Source organism: Fundulus heteroclitus, unplaced genomic scaffold (genome assembly GCF_011125445.2).
Source record: "Fundulus heteroclitus isolate FHET01 unplaced genomic scaffold, MU-UCD_Fhet_4.1 scaffold_80, whole genome shotgun sequence".
Classification (NCBI taxonomy): domain Eukaryota; kingdom Metazoa; phylum Chordata; class Actinopteri; order Cyprinodontiformes; family Fundulidae; genus Fundulus; species Fundulus heteroclitus.
In genome coordinates this window covers 1,020,689-1,041,440 of record NW_023397252.1, presented here as the reverse complement: position 1 = coordinate 1,041,440, position 20,752 = coordinate 1,020,689, and the positions used below count along the sequence as shown (strand labels likewise).

The 20,752-nt window shown below is 38.4% G+C and overlaps 1 protein-coding gene across 7 annotated transcripts in view; it reads right to left on the bottom strand.

Annotated features, from left to right (window-relative positions):
- rxrba (retinoid x receptor, beta a) overlaps positions 1-20,752 on the bottom strand; it is a 37,117-nt gene that overhangs the window by 6,967 nt on the left and 9,398 nt on the right. For 4 of the 7 annotated variants that reach the window (XM_036134372.1, XM_036134373.1, XM_036134374.1 and 1 more), the window contains 8 exons: positions 14,996-15,228; positions 13,725-13,878; positions 13,450-13,629; positions 10,715-10,735; positions 8,731-8,891; positions 8,466-8,595; positions 3,169-3,301; positions 1,379-1,414 (listed from right to left, as the gene is read on the bottom strand). In XM_036134372.1, the coding sequence (XP_035990265.1) occupies positions 1,379-1,414; positions 3,169-3,301; positions 8,466-8,595; positions 8,731-8,891; positions 10,715-10,735; positions 13,450-13,629; positions 13,725-13,878; positions 14,996-15,228 (1,048 nt within the window). The remainder of the gene's footprint in view (positions 1-1,378; positions 1,415-3,168; positions 3,302-8,465; positions 8,596-8,730; positions 8,892-10,714; positions 10,736-13,449; positions 13,630-13,724; positions 13,879-14,995; positions 15,229-20,752) is intronic. The other 3 variants (XM_036134376.1, XM_036134375.1, XM_036134377.1) reach the window with 3 other exon arrangements.

Here is a 20,752-nt window from a genome sequence, read left to right as displayed (position 1 = left end):
TTCCATTTTTTTATTATGATAGGATTATTTTGTAATTTAGACATCTTTATGAAGCCAGACATGGTCAGCAATGTTTTAACAGCTCATATTTCTAAACTATTACAGCCAAAACAAAGATTAATTTAGATTAATCTACAGCTTTACTAACTGCTTTAACTCCAAATGATTTAATTCAACAACAAAAGGCAGAAAAGTGATTTTCTTACAGTCTGACTTGAACTTAACGTGTTTGTTGGAGCCTGTGTGGTTAAAAATTAGTTACTGGTTCCTAGAAAGAAAACTTGTTATGAGTTAAATATATTTTTAAATATGTACTTATTAGGATTGCTGTTCTTATTTTGCTACAGTTGAATAAAATGTTGTTAAAAGTATGGCAAAATTTGAAAGGTTGAAACAAACGTTCAGCATCTCTGGCCTCTCCATGTCTAATCTGATTTAATCTGTTTTTCTCATGTGTATATTTCATTTAGGAAGCTAAAAGCTAATTTAGGAATTTGTCCACTTTAAGCTGCCATCTGTTTATTCTGATACCTGAATTAACAAATCTGTTTAGAAAAGACCAGAAAGCAAAAGAAAAAAAAACCCAACTGAAATATTTCAGTGTGATCCTCCTCTGCCTCATTAATCAGCATTTTAAAATAAAGAGGTTAGCATGCTTTGTGGGAAATGTGTAGGAATTCATTAACAGTGTCTCACAGAAAATTATCTCCTGCATTAAAGATAAAACCACCAGGAAGGATTCAGCAAAACATGCAAATTAAAGTGTGCTTATCTACTGATGGATCTGATTTTAATGTTTTTTCCCAGGCAACACCTAACTGCAATAACCAGTAAAATGCCAAATTAGTTTTTTTTCTGTGTAGACTTATTTGGTTTGAAGGTTAGTAGATATAAAAGAAGAAAAGAGCTGAAACATGTGTTTCCGATCACAGCTGGTGTTTACTGATGCTGGCCAGAACAATTTATATAAACCTCTACGGTAAAGTAATGTAAGCAGAAGACCTGAAGACGGGTGTAATATCTGTCCAAACGAGCACAGATCTTCTGACAGCACTAATGCTTTGGAAGAAACAGCGTAAAGAACCGATTTTCTTTCTGCTTTTTGTCTCAAAAACCTTTATAGTTAAAAGCGATGAGCAGAAGATTCCTCTGGGAGATTAAACCGAATCAAAGGCACAAAATAAATAAATAAAAAGATGGCGTCAGACAAACCATGCCAAGGCTGAGCCGTATGCCGTGGTTTCTGTTCAGATTTTTATTTTGCACCAAGAAATCGGGGGAAAAAAAGCTACGAAGACTCAGCTGTTCTGCTTATTTTCACATCGAGTCAAAGAGGAGGGGGGGTTCAAGAGAAGTGTTTGTGTTGTGGCGTAGTTACCTGTCAAATAGGGCCCCAACCTCAGCATTGTTCGCCCTGTGTATTCAATCACAATGTGTTATTACAATGTCATTACACAGATGCTCATTAGTGTGCAGAGAAATAAGCCGTTATGAACGTCTGCTCAAAGAATCCAGAGAGAGGACGCCAGAACGTCCAATGACACAACGTGGCGTTTTGTTCGCGCAGCGTTTTCACCTTTAGAGCAGAGTTTAGTCTGAGGCAGACCTGAGAGAACCAAGAGACCCGACTGATGATCGGTTTGCTTTACTGAGCGTCACCTCGGCGTGCAAAAAGCCTCAAGACGGTTACAGCTGAACTATAAAATGCCACTACACCAGGGATCTCCCACTCCAGGCCTACTTTTCTGCAGGACTCGCTGCAGACCCTGACCACCAGCTGCGGTGGAGCAGGGATGCATCTAAAGGTTCGACTACAGATGCTGCTGAGGACTGGAGGCGGGGAACCCAGTGAAACACAAAGCAGGACATTAAAAAACGACTTTGTCCTTCTGTGGACGACACCGTTCCTCTGGATTCTTAAACATGAAAAGGGCGACAGGCTCTTTTTGACAAAAATCAGCCTCAGTTTAGGACTGATGCATTAAACTTAAAGAAATTATGTCGAACAGCAGGGAGCGCTTTAAGACCCACACCAAGTAACGTCATAAAAACAAAGCAAATCGTGTGTTTATGTAATTTCTAATGAGGTTGAAGCTGAAAATAATCCTGCTGCAGCAAAAGATCAGAGTTTTGAGGCAATTATCAGCAGAAAATGAGCGATTTGCAGTGAGCAAAATTAAGCATTTATAACAAAAATAGTTAGTGTAATTGACAGTGAATTAACACGTTGTGACGAGACTTGATTTTTTTAGGACGTTCTGAGATCTGCAGCAACACATTTTGATCAAAGAAGATAGCAATCAAATACAAAAATTAAATAATATATAAAGCAGCAGATAATATATATATAATTACTTCCTAATGCCTTATATGGGACAGCTTCACTTAACCTAAACTTTATTTTATTAGGGGTAATCGTCCAAACCTTGCGTGAGGTCATTAAACTAGCTACTATATATAGGTTTTGTCACAATAGAAATATCTTCAAAATAAAGATAAAATACCAAAAACTAAAAAAGAAAATTAAAAACAAACATGCTCTAGAATATTCACAATAATGGGATGCACGCTTAACATGGAAATTAAATCATCTTAAGAAAATTCCTTTGTTAGTATTTTTCCCTTCTCCAGCCATTATTGTTGCATTATTAAATACGACAGTGGGTGCTATGCCGCTAACTCAGGGTGGGTGTGCATGCATGTTCATGGGTAAGCATTAATCACCCCCCCCCCCCTTGCCTCGCATGCACTAAAGTCTGACAGCCAGAACAAAAAAAAAAAAAAAAAAAGCAGAATCTTTCAGCCAATGCAGAACACAGCAGTTGCAGCCAACCAAAGATGAGAAGATACTATCCTAAATACGTAGCCCAGTCAATAATTAATAACCTTAATAAGCATCCAATACTAAATAAAAGCATAAAAAACCATTGAGACAAATGATCGTTAAATTAAAAAGGTAAAATTAAGCAGGGATTGTAAAGTTTCTCTTAGTATGAGATCATAGTCTGCAGAAGCAGATCATTTTAAGCTCTGATCTCTGATAAAGTAGAAAAGCTTCTGAAAATATCCTTAACATGTCAGATCCCTCCGATTAACAGCATCTTTCGTGAATGACTCTGCCGAATCCCGAGGAAAACCTTTTCTTCTGCGCATGCTCACGTCAATTACCTGTCAAAGATGGCTCCAACGCCGGCGCTGTGGGCGCTGTTCCTGTGGACATGGAGGCCGGTGGCCAGCAGGATGCCGTCCTTCACAGAGATGGAGCGATGGGAGAAGGAGGCGATCAGGAGCTCGTTCCAGCCTGTAGGACAGTTGGTGTCTCAGCATCTCAATCTTAAATACTCCAAGAGTCTGTTCAATTCTGTTACTAGAATAATTAAGATAATTATTAAAAACGTCTAACATTAGAGGCTGATGTTAAAGCCATATTATAAAGACACAAATCTATGGATCAGAACCTCTGACCTATTTAAACCGGTTATGAAGGGTCCGTCAGTTTGACTTAACCTTCCGTATATATATAACAAAATATGAAAAAATAAATATACCACCGAATTTTTTTAAAAAAAAATTCACATTTAAGAGAAAATCGTTAAAGATTCTGATCACTTTTCATGCGCCCTCCAACCCGGAAGTGGTGACGTCATGTCGTGAACGTTCATCTCAACATGGCGGATTACTGCACTTCGACGACAAGAAGTCTGAAAGTGAAATTTCGACTTCAACCGAGCGATTCCTACCAGGTGACGATTCTGATGTGTCGGAGGAAGAATATTTGTTTCTCGAGCCTCACATGTTCGACCCAGACGTTTCAGATGAAGAGAAGGCAGCGGACGAAAAACAGCCTTCCGAGTCGGACAAGGAGTGGAGATAGGACGTCGGGAGATTAGATGAATGGTAGGACTCGTTTTTTCTTTTAACTACGCAGTTCAAATATTTATTCGTATGTTGACATCATTTTATTTTAGGCACCATAGATATTTAATGGATAAAATGCCGGTGTTGTGCGAAATTCAGTTCCCCTGAGAAAATCTGTTTTCCCCCCTCCCTTTGTCGGGAGCGCGCATTGCTGCCGTTTTCACGGCTCGTATAATTGATTTTTAGGTAAAACAACGCATATAATCGTGTCAAGGTTGTAACCTTCAGTTTAATCGGCAGCTGTTTACAAAATTATAAAATAAAAATAAACGAGGTCTTCTTGTGCTGTTTTGTGTTATTTTAAACGCCAAGATAATCGGTCTTTTTCCAACTTTTGTCACTTTTACTGAGCCGTCCATCTTATCTTATCTTAAATAAAGAGATGAGGACAAAATGTATCACTACAATGAATGAGCATGTATTCACAGTTATAAATTAATTTATGCCATGGCCTAGTTAGGCCCAATGATGACGTGCTACTTATGATAAAGAATCACTTGACAACATTTTAAAAACAGTATCTGTACATTAATATTTAGCCTACCTACATACTAGCATAACAAAAGTCAAAAATAATAATATATCAAAAATATACACTGAGAAATATTGAGGCCTAAAGATTTCCATATTGTAAATCCATTTCCAACTTCCCATAAATGCATTAATAGTGAACTTAGCAAATCAGTTATGGTGTGTAATTCATATACAAATATACAATTAATCTATCTTATTTTTTAGGTGTTCCTGTTCTCACTGCCAATAATGGATTCTGTGAGAGAGTGCATCTGTTGCCAGAAAATCGACTTGGTTGTTGCTAAGATGGAAGAAGCCAGAGGAGATGGATGGAGAAATCCCTGACACAGACCATCCTGGCATGGAAGCGGTGTGTCTAAATGCTGGACATTGCAGGTTGCTTGGTCCCAATACAAGCAACAGCATAGGCATATAGCCTATAGACAATTTGTGAGATGGTGTTGGGACTATTTAGGCAAAGATACCAGGGCTGTGATCCCCTCGTGTGCTGTCAGCTGTATAAGGGCCCACTTCCCACCCCCAGGACATGAAGATGATTTTGCCTTTAGAGCTCACCTGTTGGCAGTTAAAAAAAATACCCAAGCTGAAAGAATAAAATCTAAAACATGCATGTAAAGAAAATTGTTGTGTTATTATGTAATATAAGCAATTACTAATAAAATGATTTCATGGTCTTTTTGAAAATCGACTGAATGAGGATACTAATATAAATAAAATCATTTGTAGTGATTATCTGCATGGAGTATTCAAAAGGGATGTACAAATAATCATCAAAATATATATGAGGTTACGGCTGTTCATCATAGAATATGTGAACAAAATAAAAATGTAATATTATTTTGGACTCCTGCTCAGGTATTTTGGGTAATGAAAGAGCAGATAGGTTGGCTAAGGAGGCTTATAAAAAATAATATATTGATATGCCAGTAAAGTTATTAAAATCTGAAGGCAAAAGTATAGTTTGGAGAGAAAGCAATAAGATGGAAAAGTAGGTGGGATAATGAAATAAATGGAAGGCACTTATATAGGATACAAAATACAGTTTATGTAGTAAGGATTAGAGGAATAAACAGGAGGGAGGAGATAATTATAAATAGAATAAGAACCGGTCACAGTTTGTTTTAAATGGAACTCTTTGTAAAATGGGGAAACATCTTACTGGTTTTTGTAGTTGGTGTCATAATGTAGAAACAATGGAACATGTTTGTATTAATTGTAGAAGATATGTAAATCAAAGATTATTAAAAACGGAATTAGGTTTTATAGGAATTTAAAATTGAGAATGTGGTTTATAAGCTAAATAGTATTTAGGGGAAAAAGAAGATTCTTCGGTTTAAAAAAAATACTGGGATCAGAGAATTTGAGGAATAGATATTAGGATCCAATAGATGGCAGTAATGCAACAATAATGGATGCAAGCTGCCGATAAAATCTAAAGAAGAACAGCGGTTGTGAAGAGCCAAAGACCCCCTCCCCCGGAGCACAGAGGCAGTCGTCTTTAAAACGACGAGCCACAAACGGGCTCTAAGTGTGTTTTTTGGCCACTCATGCAATCTTCCATCTTCATGGGAACAGTACACAGCGACACAACGACGAGACATCTTGTAAAAAAGCCGTGAAAGCAAAACAACCCTATCCATTTAGTACTCAGACAGTATAGCGGAGGCCGGCTTCCAGGTTAGCAACTCATGCTATGACGTCACTGGGAAAGTCCGCCGAGCGAGATCGTTTTGATTCCATGGATTTTAGGAACGCAAAAAACGAGAGATGCGGGTAGGAGACCGAAAAAAAATTATCAGAAGTAATAAATAACTATGTGGACATCATCTGTGAGAAAAATCTCGCTGATCTGCCACTTCAACGATTAACGCTTCATAACCGGTTTAAGGTTAGAAGCAGCACCATTTTTTGCAGTTATGCAACACTTTAAATTTAACTGGAACCAAATGTGTCACAACAGATTATATAAAACCAAAAGAAACCCTGAAAACCTCTTTTCCAACGAAGCCGTTCTGGCTTAGACAAAACGCTGATGCACAAACCAGTTCTTCGTGTTTCTGAGCATCGTTTCAAACAGTGAATAGTCCGGCCTCCCAATCACAGACTCAGAACTGAGCTTTGATACCGTTTGCTCTGGCCTTCAGGAATGCAGGCTGCTATTTACCTTTTGCAACAGTTTGTTGTAAACACAGACAGCTGATTGTTAGAAACGGGTTTTACACACAAGAACTGTGACAGCAGGCTGCCTCCCAGCAGGGAGATCATCTGAACACCCAGGAGGAGATGCTATCCGTACTTCAGAGCGCGAAATAATGGCATCAGTTTTAAAAGTTTTAAAGTAAAACCATTTTCATACAATTAAGTTAAAACTGGTTTGAAAAATGATTATTTAGTTTATAAGAGTGGATTTGAAGTGGATTTGCAGGATTTACGCTCTTATATGACGAACAATGATCGTCAGGAAGGAACATTAAAAACATCATCTGACCCATTTGTTACATTTTAAAAATATGCAGAATACAGAAGATAAAATGCAGGTAATGTCAAGTTATGCGGCTGTAGTTGGACAAAACTACTTTAGATCAGAAACCCCCATGAATTTCCTTAGTAGGGCTAAGTATTGATTCAGATTTTAAGAATGGACTCAATTCCAATTCTCAAGATTTAGAATCGATTTTTTTATATCCAATCTCAAGTTGGATTGCTGGTATTAAAATGTTTTGGCTGTTAACTGAATTTCATAACTGTGTATTTATACAACATATTGATATTAGTATCATATTAGCATTCAACAGCAAATGAATAAAGTAATGGTAGCTAATGGCGGCTCTAAGGACCAAAGCCTCTCCCTGAATGTTGAGAATTAGTTTCATAAATAAAACCCAAACAGATCCAGGGTAGAAAACAGAGACACCATGAATATGAACAGCTGCTATTTCTATTCAATTCAAAAACACTATTAAACCAAAAGGCAAAATAAATTTGGACACTAATGTGGTGCAACAATAAACATATCACATTAAAAATTCTCCTCCCAGACTGGAGAGTGAAGGCTCCTGTGATGCATGTTGCAGCCATGCCTCCGACCACTAGGTGGAGCTTGACGCTTTGTTCTGTTTTTGCCGTGCTGAGATCTCAAAGCAGAAGAAGAACTAATAGACTAACGCGGTTATCAAACTAAAGTCGGCTCTAGGTGTGCTTTACTGATAAAAAACACAATATCACAGCTCCCACATTATGTGAGCCGCACGGACTCTCTGCTGAACTTTTACCTTCACAGCCAAGCGTACCTGTTTCCTACATTTCTCGTGACAAATTTCTACAATTCCCATGATTTTTGCCAACGGGATGAAGCGGGAGAAGGGATGGATAAATGTTTGATTAGCTAGCTGGTTTAGCATGTAGAGCAGTTTCTTTTCCAGCAGGCTATCACAGCACATCTGCCAGTGCTCACACAGAGAGAAGGACTGTGAGGCCGACCGGCTGCCTGGAGCAGCTCAGTGCATCAAGGTCAGTGTCAAATATGAAAAGGTTCGATGTGAAGACTTCTTGATGCTGAGCAGTTTATAGCGAGACACACCGCGTACGCAGTCGTAAAAACTGAGTTTTGCGTGTGCCGGCTCACATTTAAGGTCAGAATGGAATTTTTTTTTAAATCGATCTTTGGTTATGTGACTCGATCTTTAGAAATTAATGAGAATTGATTCATAATTGGAAAATAGATTTTATTTTTTATTTTTTTACACGGCCCTGCTACTTATTTAATATCTTATTATGAATAGAAACGATTAATGATGCTTGTCATTAATTGCTTCTATTTATAGTAAGAATTTCCAGTGAAATTCTTGTTCCAGTGAAAGAAGTCTAGTCAAGGATCTACTTAGATTATTCTTTTGTTAATGTAATGTTTTCTTTTAATATTTCCCTCTACTGTTTTTTTGCTCATGTACAGCGCTTGTTAATGAAACGTGCTATATAAATAAACTTGCCTAGCGGTAGTTGTGGAGACTAACCTGCGCGGAGCAAGATGACCTGATCATCCAGAGGGAGCTCTGAGAAGTGAGGGATCCTCTTGGCCCACTCCACCAGAGTGAAGAGCTGCTTGTCTGCTGCCTGACAGATGTTGGTGACAGGATCATTGGGCTGAAAGGCACAGAAACGGAGGTTTATTACTCATAGGGACAGTCGATTAAAAAGATTTCATTCAACCTGCAGCACCAGAACACGTTTGTAATATTCCAACATCAGATTTGGGTTTGGAACATGGTCGTTACTCACAGAGCTGCCGCCTGAACTTCCATCCGCATGAAGCTCCGTCTTCTGCTCTACAGCCATCTCAGCCTCCAGGATCTTCTCCACCGGCATCTCCTCGTTCACCGCGCTGGTGGACTCCACCTCGCCTTCGCGCTCCTTGTTCCTCTGCCGCTCCTCTTGGACAGCTGCAGAACCAGGGATCAGAGCGGGAAAGGACGAGCGCAGGATAAACGACGTTGGAGAGCGGAGCAGGAAGAGGAGAAGGTGTAATGATGGTCGAGTAGATCAGGTAAACGGAAGCGAAAGACAGCAAACATGGAGGTTGAAAAAAAATTTATGAAAGGAGTAAAAGAAAAGGGCAAAGATGAAAGATAAAGAGAAAAGTGAGATCAAAAAAGGTAAAAATGTGTGACAGCGAGGCCAGCAAAGGAAGATCAGCGTCAGAAAAGGTTTGTGAACAGAAGGAGAAGCAGAGAAATGTAAAACGGCATGAAAATATGTAAAAGAAAAACATAAAATCAACATATTTCTGTTCAGTTTGTAGTTAAAATAAAATGTTTATACTTTTATGTACTTTAGGTTTTAATTCACACCGCCCTTAATAACAAGTGCAGATGCCGCTGAGACAACTAAAACACAGAATTCATAAATTATATGGTTGCAAAATAGGAAATTATTAAAACAGCCTGAGGAAATGTAATTCCTGAACACGAGTTTCTATTTGCAATCAAGAAATTTCTCCACAAACTAAACTACCCCCCCCCTCCATCCAATTAAGCCGCTCAGCACAATACGTTACAGCTAAACAACTTAAGCATTATCAGTCTACCTCACATGAGTCTGGAATGTAATTAGATTATTTGTTAATTATTGTTATTCTATAAACATGTTCATAGAAACCAGTCAGAACTGTTTACACCGGCGGATCCCAGCTTTTTTTCAAGGACTTTTGACCATTAAAATAATCCAGATATTTAATTCTTCTGAAAAACAAACATCTGTGTCAGGATCAGAAGTCAGGATGTGGAGAATTTTTTTAGGCTTTGTTTTTAATTTAGCTATTCAGCTGAAATCTCTGATCAAGGCTTATTTCCCAGATCCTGATGTAAATCTGACCGGCAACATTTTGAGGGAGTTTCCTGACTCAAACTTATTTTACCGCTAAAGAGGGAAAGACACGCATGAAAATTAATCTTCTTGCCCTGCAGACACACCACCACCCCAGGCTTTGTTACATCCTGCTGCTACCTATACGTTTAATTTTAGACGTTGCATCTGCATGTTGGTCTCAGAGCAAAAACTGATTTATGTCTTCATAAAAAACATAAATGTGCCTGAAACAGTTTTTAAAACAGGGTTTTATTTATTATCTTATATAACTATTAGTCCTGTTTAAATGTTATATGTGTAAAAGTAGCAAATTAAAGCTGCATCTGGATTTTTGATAATCATTTACTGTAAAATCACAGGTTTAAACACCGTTAGGAGAAAAAAAAACACAATATGATTTAGGTTGCTGTTGGCAACAGTGTAATTAGACTCCCTTTACTCCGCTTTATCAACCATCTACACTGATCGGCTTGTGAGACGGAGAAGGAAAATTAAATGCCGTGCCATAAATGAGAGTCAAATAAAAACATGTGCAGGAAATGAAGCATCTATACTTCCAGCCCCACAAGCATCAAAGTCTCATTAAGCCTCTTAACAAATGCAGCTATGTCCTAACTGTGCAGCAATCAGATGGGCGTAAAATAACTTTTTTTTTTAAAGAATGTGGACGAGTCAGGAAGTGTGGATATTAGTCTAAGTGCAAATCCACAAAGGTTGAAAACACCTGTGGAAGTCATTGAAGGCTCGCTCTGGTCTGCCTCTCAGGCCTGGCGTTAAAATATGGAAAATAAAACTATTTAAAACGAGCTCCTTAAGTGGCAGCAAATCTGTTTCTATGGTGAGATCGCTCATACAGACAGCCACACCCCCCCCCTCCCTCCCTCCCTCTTCTCCTTACATCTGTTGTTCATCTTGGCCACTACAGAAGGAGGGAGGGGGAGAGAGAGAGAACGAGAGGAAACAAAAAAAAGAGGAAGAGAGAGGGCAAGGGGTTAGTGTTTACAAGACTTATCCACCCCCACATCCCTCTCTACAACTCTTTCCTCGTTCTTTCCATCCCCTACTGTAAACACGTCACCCTCCCACTTTCAGACACACAATATCAACCACTTCTGTACGGCAGGTCAGCGCATAAATCCAGTTTAGCAATGACTATGCAAAGTACTTCAAATTAAGAGATTATGCAACAGATGTAATCTGGGAGAATTCCCAGCGGCTCTGCAGCGACAGACCAGCTCATGTTTTTTTTTTTTCCACACAGTGACCCCAGATTACACCCGGCTGTTCAATAACGACTCAGATGTTGGACTTTAGGGACAATTAAAGCAAGAAAACATGCTGCAACAGGCTATAGTCGTTCAATAAATCCAAACGTGACATGTTAAAACATTGAGAGAGTTATAATCTAAAAATGACAACTAGAGGTCGACCGATATATCGACCGGCTGATTCGTCGGCGTATTCAGCAGCCGTGCCTTGAGATCACGTAAAGCGCATAAGTTGCCACTCCGTCCCTGGCAGAGAGCGGATGGTGATGTTGTAAGACCGGATGCTAACAACAACAAAGGTACGTTTTTAACTTTTGATGAAGTTTTAACTGTCTAATTTAGCTGATCTTGCCTTTGAAAGTGTCTCTGTCTCACTGTGAGCAGGAGGAAACAGTGGCGTCTGTCTGCTGCTCTAAAAAACACACGTCTGATCTCCAGCTGGTGAGCTGCCACTGCTGGGCGTGTTTCTTCCGTAGCAATCGCTACGCGTACAGCATCTAACTTTACATAAAATAATGTCCTCACACTGCAGCGGTCATGTCAGGTTTTTTTTCTCCTCCTATGAACTAAATTAAGCTCTTTTCTCGCTAGGATGCGTTCATTTAGTGCGAGAAAATCGCTGCCATAAGAGTTGTGACGCATGTTTTTTCAGCGTAACCGATAGTTAATATTAGCTGGTTTTTACGAAAGTTTTGAGACGTGTAACATTTGTTAAAATTGTCCTTTTTATCAAGTAACTCTTGAAAAAAAATTAAAATAAAATATCTGCCCCAAGAATCGGCCCCCCAAATAAATCAGCAGCACATATCGGTATCGGCCTTAAAACATCTTTATCGGTCGATCTCTAATGACAACTTTTATTTGATGATAACTGTTACGAAACACTTCTGTTGTATTTCAGATCAAATTAGTCTGGTTTTAACACATATGCAGATAAAATATGTCTGAATGATAAACAATTACTGCCTGAAATATTATTCCTGGAAATAGCTTTACTACAGATTTACCTGCTCTGATGAAAATAAAAAAAATAATATACACTTTAAATATTGATGCAATACTAGTGTTTATGGCTGCACAACGCATCACTAATGTATTGTTATCATAATACGCATCCAGCGTAAAACAGGCTGGACGGTAATAAGTGTTAGCTAAGGTTCTTTGGACTAGTGATAAATCTGGTGACACCTGTTGTTTAATAACGCAGCAATAATTAAATAATGCAGCGTAAAATGTTTGAGATGGTATAGAGGCAGTAAGGTGGTAGAGAATACCACTATGCTGTTTCAGTGCTAAAACAAAACAGCAACCAGAAACAGCATTTTTTTAAACTATGCTGTCATGTTGTTGCTGCAACATTAACCAATACTATTGCAAAAAGTATGTTTTTAGACATTAGATATGCAAAATTAGATATGCATCAGACAAGGTCACATATCTAATGAGAAATGCACAGAAGACCAGCTGCTTTATATGTGCCTAACTAAAAGAGACCGCTCCTGTTTAACATTCATGTAGCTTTAATAAAACTATACTTCATTTTGAAACTAAGCCTGCTGTGAAATTCTCCCTAAAATAAAACCAGAATATAAGAAACACAAAAACAACCCGATAAGTTCTTGAACTCCCTTTTTTTTTTTTAAACCAGGTTTAAAAAAAAAAAAAAAGGGACCCAGGTTGATCTGCTGCGATGAGACTCCAGTTCATGTGGAGAAAATCACTTAGTCTGCTCCACATCTGGACATTTTAATATTCTCAAATCATCTATATTTACCGGAATGCACACCTGGTTAACTCAGGTAACCCAACAGTTAGCAGTGTGAGTTTTATATAGAACAATCTAAGCAGAATGGGGATGTGCTATACTTCTTTAAAAAGCCCGTCTGGGCCACGTTTTGCTCTTTTCTTTTGTACAAATTATCGGACGTTTCAATAAAATGAGGAATAACGGTTGATACTCCAAAAACGAACCAGACAACAGCTTCCTGATTCTCTCTTCCCCAAAGGATACTTACTTTGTTCTTTATTTAAAAATCTTTGTCTACATTAGACGCAAAACACTTTTGGTTTTGATTCACAGTAAAATGATTCAAGGACAAAAAAATAAATAAATTGCTGCCTATCATAAAAGCTGAAGACCTTAAAAGGTTTCTGACATAACGTTCTCTCCTTTTTTACTGTAAGCTATAGAAAAATAAACCAAAACACTTGAAGAGGATCTGACAGAACCTCCCGACCCCACTGGGTTTAAAAGGGACATTTTTATCTCTTTGAAACCTGTTCTGTTTTTGTTTTTTTTACCTTTAAAACAGAACATTTATCTTTGAAATAAATGAAAGAGTGTGTCTTTTTGAAGCTCTCTCACCTTCCCTCTTCATGCCCATGGCCAGGCATTTCTGATAGCGGCAGTACTGGCAGCGGTTCCTCTGTCTCTTATCCACCGTGCAGTCTTTATTGTCCCGACAGGTGTAGGTCAGGTCTTTCCGCACGGTTCTCTTGAAGAAGCCTTTGCAGCCCTCGCAGCTGTAGACGCCGTAGTGCTTACCTGACAAGCAAAAAAGGGTGAAAAGACAGCAAAAGTCAGAGGACTGCTTTGATGCAAGCTTGGTCGAAAATGCCGAATCAAAGAGGTTTGCGGACCAGAGGATCTGTCTCCACAGATGGAGCAGAGGCGTTTCTGGGAAAGCATGGGCCCCGGGCTGTGGGACGACAGCTGCTTCAAGCCAAGAGGAGGTTTCACATCGTCGGAGCTGCTCACCGCATGGAGCCCTGACATGGTCACTGTCGAGTTGATCTGAGAGAACAACACAAAGATGGGGTTTGCTGAGCAGGATCAACCCTTTATCAACCTGCACCCCCCCATTTCAAACCCCGACTTTGATATTTTGTACCAACTTGTTTCTGTTTCATAACCGTAAGCGAATGCCGATTGTGACACTTGATTAGGGCTGAACAATTAATCGCATTTTCAATATAATCGCGATTTAAAAAAACGCAATTTCCAAATTGCAGAGGTCTGCAATTTTTGGCTATGTAACAATTAGGGAATTAGACACGTCCATTAGGTGTTGGTAAAATGTTTAAAGTGGGTTTGCCTCCACATGGAAGGAAAGACAGTTGCAGCAGTGAGATAATCTAACTATATTACTTGTTTTAGAGTTTATATAATCATACATAGCATTAAGTACTGGTCAATCAGTTTAATACATAGACTTGTTTGTTGGTTGCCCTTTATGTTCAACAAGGATTGATGTCCAATTAAATTAAAAGCTGTTCTCTTGAACAATATTCTGATTAATAAAAACATTAAAAGTTCTTGTTTTAAATAGTCCTTGTTTACAAACATCTTTATCTAGACGCCATTTTTGTTGCTTGTGGTTAATGTAGAGAAATTTTGGTTGAAATATATTGTAGGCAGAACGCAATCATTTCTGCTCTAAGTTTAGATGCTGTGGGTGTTTTAGCAACAAATCCACATGGCGAGGAAACAAATCGATTTGTTGTTTGTATATGTTTAAAAAGACATGATAAATTAAACTGGGGAAAAAAAAAAAAAAAAAAAAAAAAAAAAAAAAAAAAAAATCGCATTAAATCGCAATATTAAGAAAAAAAATCGCAATTAGATTATTTTCCAAAATCGTTCAGCCCTACACTTGATCGAACTAAAACAACAAAAATCAGCAAAAGGCTGAAATGTCCGGCTCCCGTCTTTAATAGACTTTAATAGTGGATGTGAAATCAATACTGAAAAAAGCAAATACTAAAGACAGAAATATGACTGTCAGAATAATCAAAACACTTACTTTAACATATTTTGGATTTTAGTCTTAAATTAAAAAATTAAACTCTATTATCATTTGTAATCCTTCCAGGATAACTTCCAGGCATCCTGCCACGCCAGCCTTGCTTACCTGGGGGCTGCTGATTGGGCCGTAGCCCACCGACGGTGTGCCGGGCAGGCAGGGGGAGTCCAGTGACGAGCTAATAACAGAGAAGGGCGAGCCGATGCTGCTGATGGGGCTGTTGACCCCGCTGGTGGTGATGGGTGCCAGCGAAGTCATGGACGCCGCTGAGGGAACCAGCGGGGGCGAGCGTTGGCCCGATGGAGGGGAAGACATAGACGAACTGTCTGGACTGCGAGAATCTGACGAGAGACGACCAGAGAGGACGTCAGAGGAGGTTTAATTCTCTGAGTGACGTAAAAAGCCGACGATAACATGTTTGCAGCTGCAGGTTTGAGTAATCTGTTAGGCAAAACATCCTGAGTGTAGAAACACATTGTTGGCAAATATATTCTTTGTGGAAAAGTTTTAACAGTTTTATGTGAAAAAAATGATCCCCAAAACATCTTAAACTGAAGCTCGGAAATGTGAAACATTTATTTCAGTTAATTTGGATTAAAGAAGTCATCTTACAGAGGATTCACTGACATTTCCAAGTTGTCCTGTTTTAGATAAAAACTGCAAAGCAGCATTTAGGACCATGCAGACAGGGCAAAACCAGGTTTTTAAGTAGTTATTAAATAAATATACTTTTATTAAACATCAAACAAAACAGATAACAGCAGATGGAAAACTATTATCACTTGGTGACCAGTGGGTTTAGACTGGAAAACAAAAATTAATGTTTAACGTTATATTTTAATGCCACTAATGATGCTTAAATGTATTTTATGTTAAAGAACCACAGACCAGGTTGAATTTGGATGTCGTGATCTTTTGTGTTGTTAAAGTAAAATGAGAAGCAGCATTTAGTTCCTATGCTCCGCTTATATGGAGCAAACTTCCAGAAAACTGTAAAAGTGCTGAAAGCCTGAGTTCCTTTAAATCAAGATTAAAAACACATTTGTTTAGGATCGCCTTCGACTGTTCTAGATAAACTGTTAACTGAAAAATAATAAGTTTATGTCTATAACTGTTTTTCAAATCATTAATATTTGCTTTTAGTTTCCATTTGTTTTATTTTTCTACATTTGATTCCATCTGTTTTTACTTTCCTTTGTTTTAATCATGTAAAGCACTTTGTGCTGTCCTTGTACTGAAATGTGCTACACAGATGAATTTGCCTTTCCTAATTTACGCAACCATTTTGGAAGTCTGTAATATGTCTACGGGAGATTTTTTTAATTATTATTATTTTTTTTAATGTTTTAGGTCAGTTTTACTGAAACAAATACTGTGACAGACTTGCCTGTAATAAATTAGCAATCGTGTTTGCTTTGATAGCTTCAAAAACCCGACACCATCACCGGTCGCGGTCTGGACTGCACCGCCGCTGCTTTAGGCTAAATGCTATTTTTCACCTGATCTGTTTATTTTTCTTCTGATCGGCGTGACACCCGGTCACGCCGATCAGAGGTCACCAAAGTTGGTGTTGCTTCAGTTTGTGAGTTTGCTAAAACTATGTCGGACTCTGTAATTTTCTCTGGTCCCCTGCCTGATCTGACCAGTGATGACATGTTTAGCCGCATGTCATCATTCAACCGCTGGTTGTCTAGGTGGTGTCCAGAAAACGACGTGGGCTACATTGATAACTGGAGAACTTTCTGGGGAAAACCTGGTCTGATCCGGAGAGACGGCATCCATCCTACTTTGGATGGTGCAGCTCTTCTTTCTAGGAATCTGGCCGGATTTATTAGTTCTCCTAAATGCTGACAACCCAGGGTCCAGACCAGGAAGCAGAGCCGTAGTTTAACACACCTCTCTGCAGCTTCTGTACTGTTACCCACCCATTATCCTATTGAGACGGTGTCTTTCCCACGGCCAAAACTTAACAGATCAAAAACTGATCTAAAAGGAACAAATCATAAAAACCTAATAAAAATCAATATGGTTCACCTTGAACCTAAAAATAAAATAATAAAATGTGGTCTATTAAATATAAGGTCTCTCCCTCCAAAGACTTTGTTAGTTAATGAATTGATTTCTGATAATCAGATTGATTTGTTTTGTCTCACAGAAACCTGGCTACAAGAGGACTACGTTAGTATAAATGAGTCAACCCCCTCCAGTTATTCAAATTTCCACATTCCCAGATCTGTGGGAAGAGGAGGAGGAGTGGCAACTATCTTTCAGTCTGACTTATTAATTAGTCCCAGGCCAACTAATAATTACAGTTCTTTTGAACATTTAACCCTCAGTTTCCCTCATCCAAACTGCAAAGCAATAAAACCTCTTCTGTTTGTTGTTTTGTATCGTCCACCAGGCCCTTACACTCAGTTTTTGGATGAGTTGTCAGATTTCTTATCTGATTTGGTGTTAAATACTGATAAGGTTATTATAGTGGGAGATTTTAACATCCATGTTGACACTGAATGTGATAACCTTAGTGTAGCCTTTAAAACTATCCTAGATTCAATTGGTTTTGTTCAAAATGTGCATAAACCGACGCACTCTCGGCTCCATACTTTAGACCTTGTTCTGACATATGGCATTGATTGTGAAGAATTAACAGTATTCTCTCACAACCCTGTCCTGTCTGATCATTTTTTAATAACATTTGAGTTTAATCTAACTGAATTCTCCACCCCCAAAAGAGGGTTCCATTATAGTAGATTTTTATCGGATAATGCTGTATCAAAACTTAAAGAGTCTGTCCCCTTCTTAATATCCTCAGTATTGCAGAAATGCCCTGTAGATGGCAGCATTGCTGTTTCTTCCCATTCACAAATCGATACCTTTGCTAACAATGTGACTTCCTCATTGCGTTCTGCATTAGACAATGTAGCTCCCTTGAAAAAGAAGGTGATTATTCACAGGAAGCTGGCTCCTTGGTTTAATTCAGAGCTGCGTTCCTTGAAGCACAATGTTAGGAAATTGGAGAGAAAATGGCGCTCTACACACCAAGAGGAATCCTACTTAATCTGGAGGGACAGACTATTGTTGTATAACAAGACCCTCCGCAGAGTTAGAGTAGCATATTTTTCATCATTAATTGAAGAGAATAAAAATAATCCTAGATTTCTCTTTAGTACAGTTGCCAAACTTACCCAGAGCCACAGCTCTGTTGATCCATCCATTCCCTTAGCTCTTAGTAGTAATGATTTTATGGGATTCTTCATAAATAAAATTGATGCCATTAAAAATAAAATAATTGGCATCCTCCCAAACATGATTACCTCGTCCTCAGTAAGTGAGGCAGCATTGGAGGAATCTTTAGAATCTGTGCAGTGTTTGAACTGTTTAGAAGCAGTAGAGCTTTCTGAGCTATCTAAAATTTTAGCTTCATCTAAACCTTCTACCTGTATGTTAGACCCAATCCCAACCAAGTTGTTTAAGGACATATTCCCTTTGATCAGTGGCACTATTTTAGACATGATTAATCTATCCTTAGTAAATGGATATGTACCACAGGTTTTGAAAGTAGCTGTTATTAAACCTTTACTTAAGAAATCTTCTCTTGATCAAGATGAGTTAGTAAATTACAGACCTATATCTAATCTTCTTTTCTTATCTAAAATTCTTGAGAAAGTAGTTGCTAATCAACTTTGTGAACATTTACAAAGTAATGACCTACTTGAGGAGTTTCAGTCAGGCTTCAGAGCTCATCATAGCACTGAAACAGCTCTGGTGAAGGTCACTAATGATATTCTCATGGCCTCAGATAATGGACTTGTGTCTATACTTGTCCTGTTAGATCTCAGTGCTGCGTTTGATACAGTTGATCACAATATTCTCCTACAAAGACTTGAACATACTGTAGGGATTAAGGGGAAAGCATTAGGCTGGTTTAAATCTTATCTGTCAGACAGATTCCAATTTGTTCATGTTAATAATAAATCTTCCTCAAACTCTAGGGTCACCTGTGGAGTACCACAGGGTTCAGTCCTTGGACCAATTCTCTTTACTATATATATGCTTCCGATAGGCAAAATTATCAGACAGCATAGGATTAATTTCCACTGTTATGCTGATGATACTCAGCTATATTTATCCATAAATCCTGATGAATCCAATCAATTACTTCGACTGCAGTCATGTCTTGATGACATCAAAAGCTGGATGACTTTAAATTTCCTGCATCTAAATTCTGACAAGACCGAAGTTTTAATCTTTGGGCCAGAGTCCTCAACAAATAAACTTCTTAACCAATCATTTAATCTGGGTGGCATTAACCTGGCCTCTGGTAATAAAGTAAAAAATCTTGGTGTTATTTTTGACCAAGACATGTCATTTAAATCCCATATTAAACAGGTTTCCAGAGTTTCCTTTTTTCACCTCCGGAATATCGCCAAAATTAGAAACATTCTGTCCAGGAGTGATGCTGAAAAACTGGTCCATGCATTTGTTACTTCAAGGCTGGACTATTGTAATTCTTTACTATCAGGAAGTCCACAAAATGCAGTTCAAAGCCTTCAGCTGATCCAAAATGCTGCAGCAAGAGTTCTGATGAAAATCAACAAGAGGGATCATATTTCTCCAATTTTAGCTTCCCTTCATTGGCTTCCTGTTAAATCAAGAATAGAATTTAAAATTCTTCTTCTAACGTATAAAGCCCTTAATAATCAAGCTCCATCATATATCAGAGCTCTGATTACCCCGTATGTTCCTAACAGAGCACTTCGCTCTCAGACTGCAGGTCTGCTGGTGGTTCCTAGAGTCTCTAAAAGTAGAATGGGAGGCAGATCCTTTAGCTATCAGGCTCCTCTCCTGTGGAACCAACTCCCAGTTTTGGTCCGTGAGGCAGACACCCTGTCTACTTTTAAGACTAGGCTTAAAACTTTTCTTTTTGACAAAAATTATAACTAGTGACTCATGTTACTCTCAGCTACCTTTATAGTTTTACTGCTATAGGCTTAGGTTACTGGAGTATATCAGGATCTAATTTTCTCACCATATTGAGTTCTACTGTTCTTCAATTATGCATTATGTGTTGTCATTTCTGCTTTAACTTTCTGTTCTCTCTCTTTTCTCTTCATAGTAGGTACACCTGGTCTGGCGTTCTGTTAACTGTGACATCATCCAGAGAAGACGGCTCACCCGCTACTACCATCTAATGTAGAACAGATTACTAGATCAATGTGTGCTTCTGTGCTTTTTTGTTTCTCTTGTTGTGTCTCTGTTCTGTCTTCTGTAACCCCAGTCGGTCGAGGCAGATGACCGTTCATACTGAGCCCGGTTCTGCCGGAGGTTTTTTTTCCCGTTAATGGGTGGTTTTTCTTCCCACTGTCGCTTCATGCTTGCTCAGTATGAGGGATTGCAGCAAAGCCATGTACAATGCAGATGACTCTTCCTGTGGCTCTACGGTTCCCCAGGAGTGAATGCTGCTTGTCGGGACTTTGATGCAATCAACTGGTTTCCTTATATAGGAAATTTTTGACCAATCTGTATAATCTGACCCAATCTGTATAATATGATTGAACTTGACTTTGTAAAGTGCCTTGAGATGACATGTTTCATGATTTGGCGCTATATAAATAAAATTGAATTGAATTGAATTGAAAGATCAGCTGACAACACCAGTCGTTATAAAACAGATCAAACACTGACTATTATTGCTACGTCAAAAGTTGTTTCTCACAAAGGGAAATTAATCTTGTAAACTTGCTGTTATACTGGAATATTTTATGATTTTTACTCCTAGTTTACCAACAAAGATTCAGTGTTTAGATGCATTAACACTAATAAACACTAGAGTTAGATTTAAATCCACAACTTTGCTTAAAAATC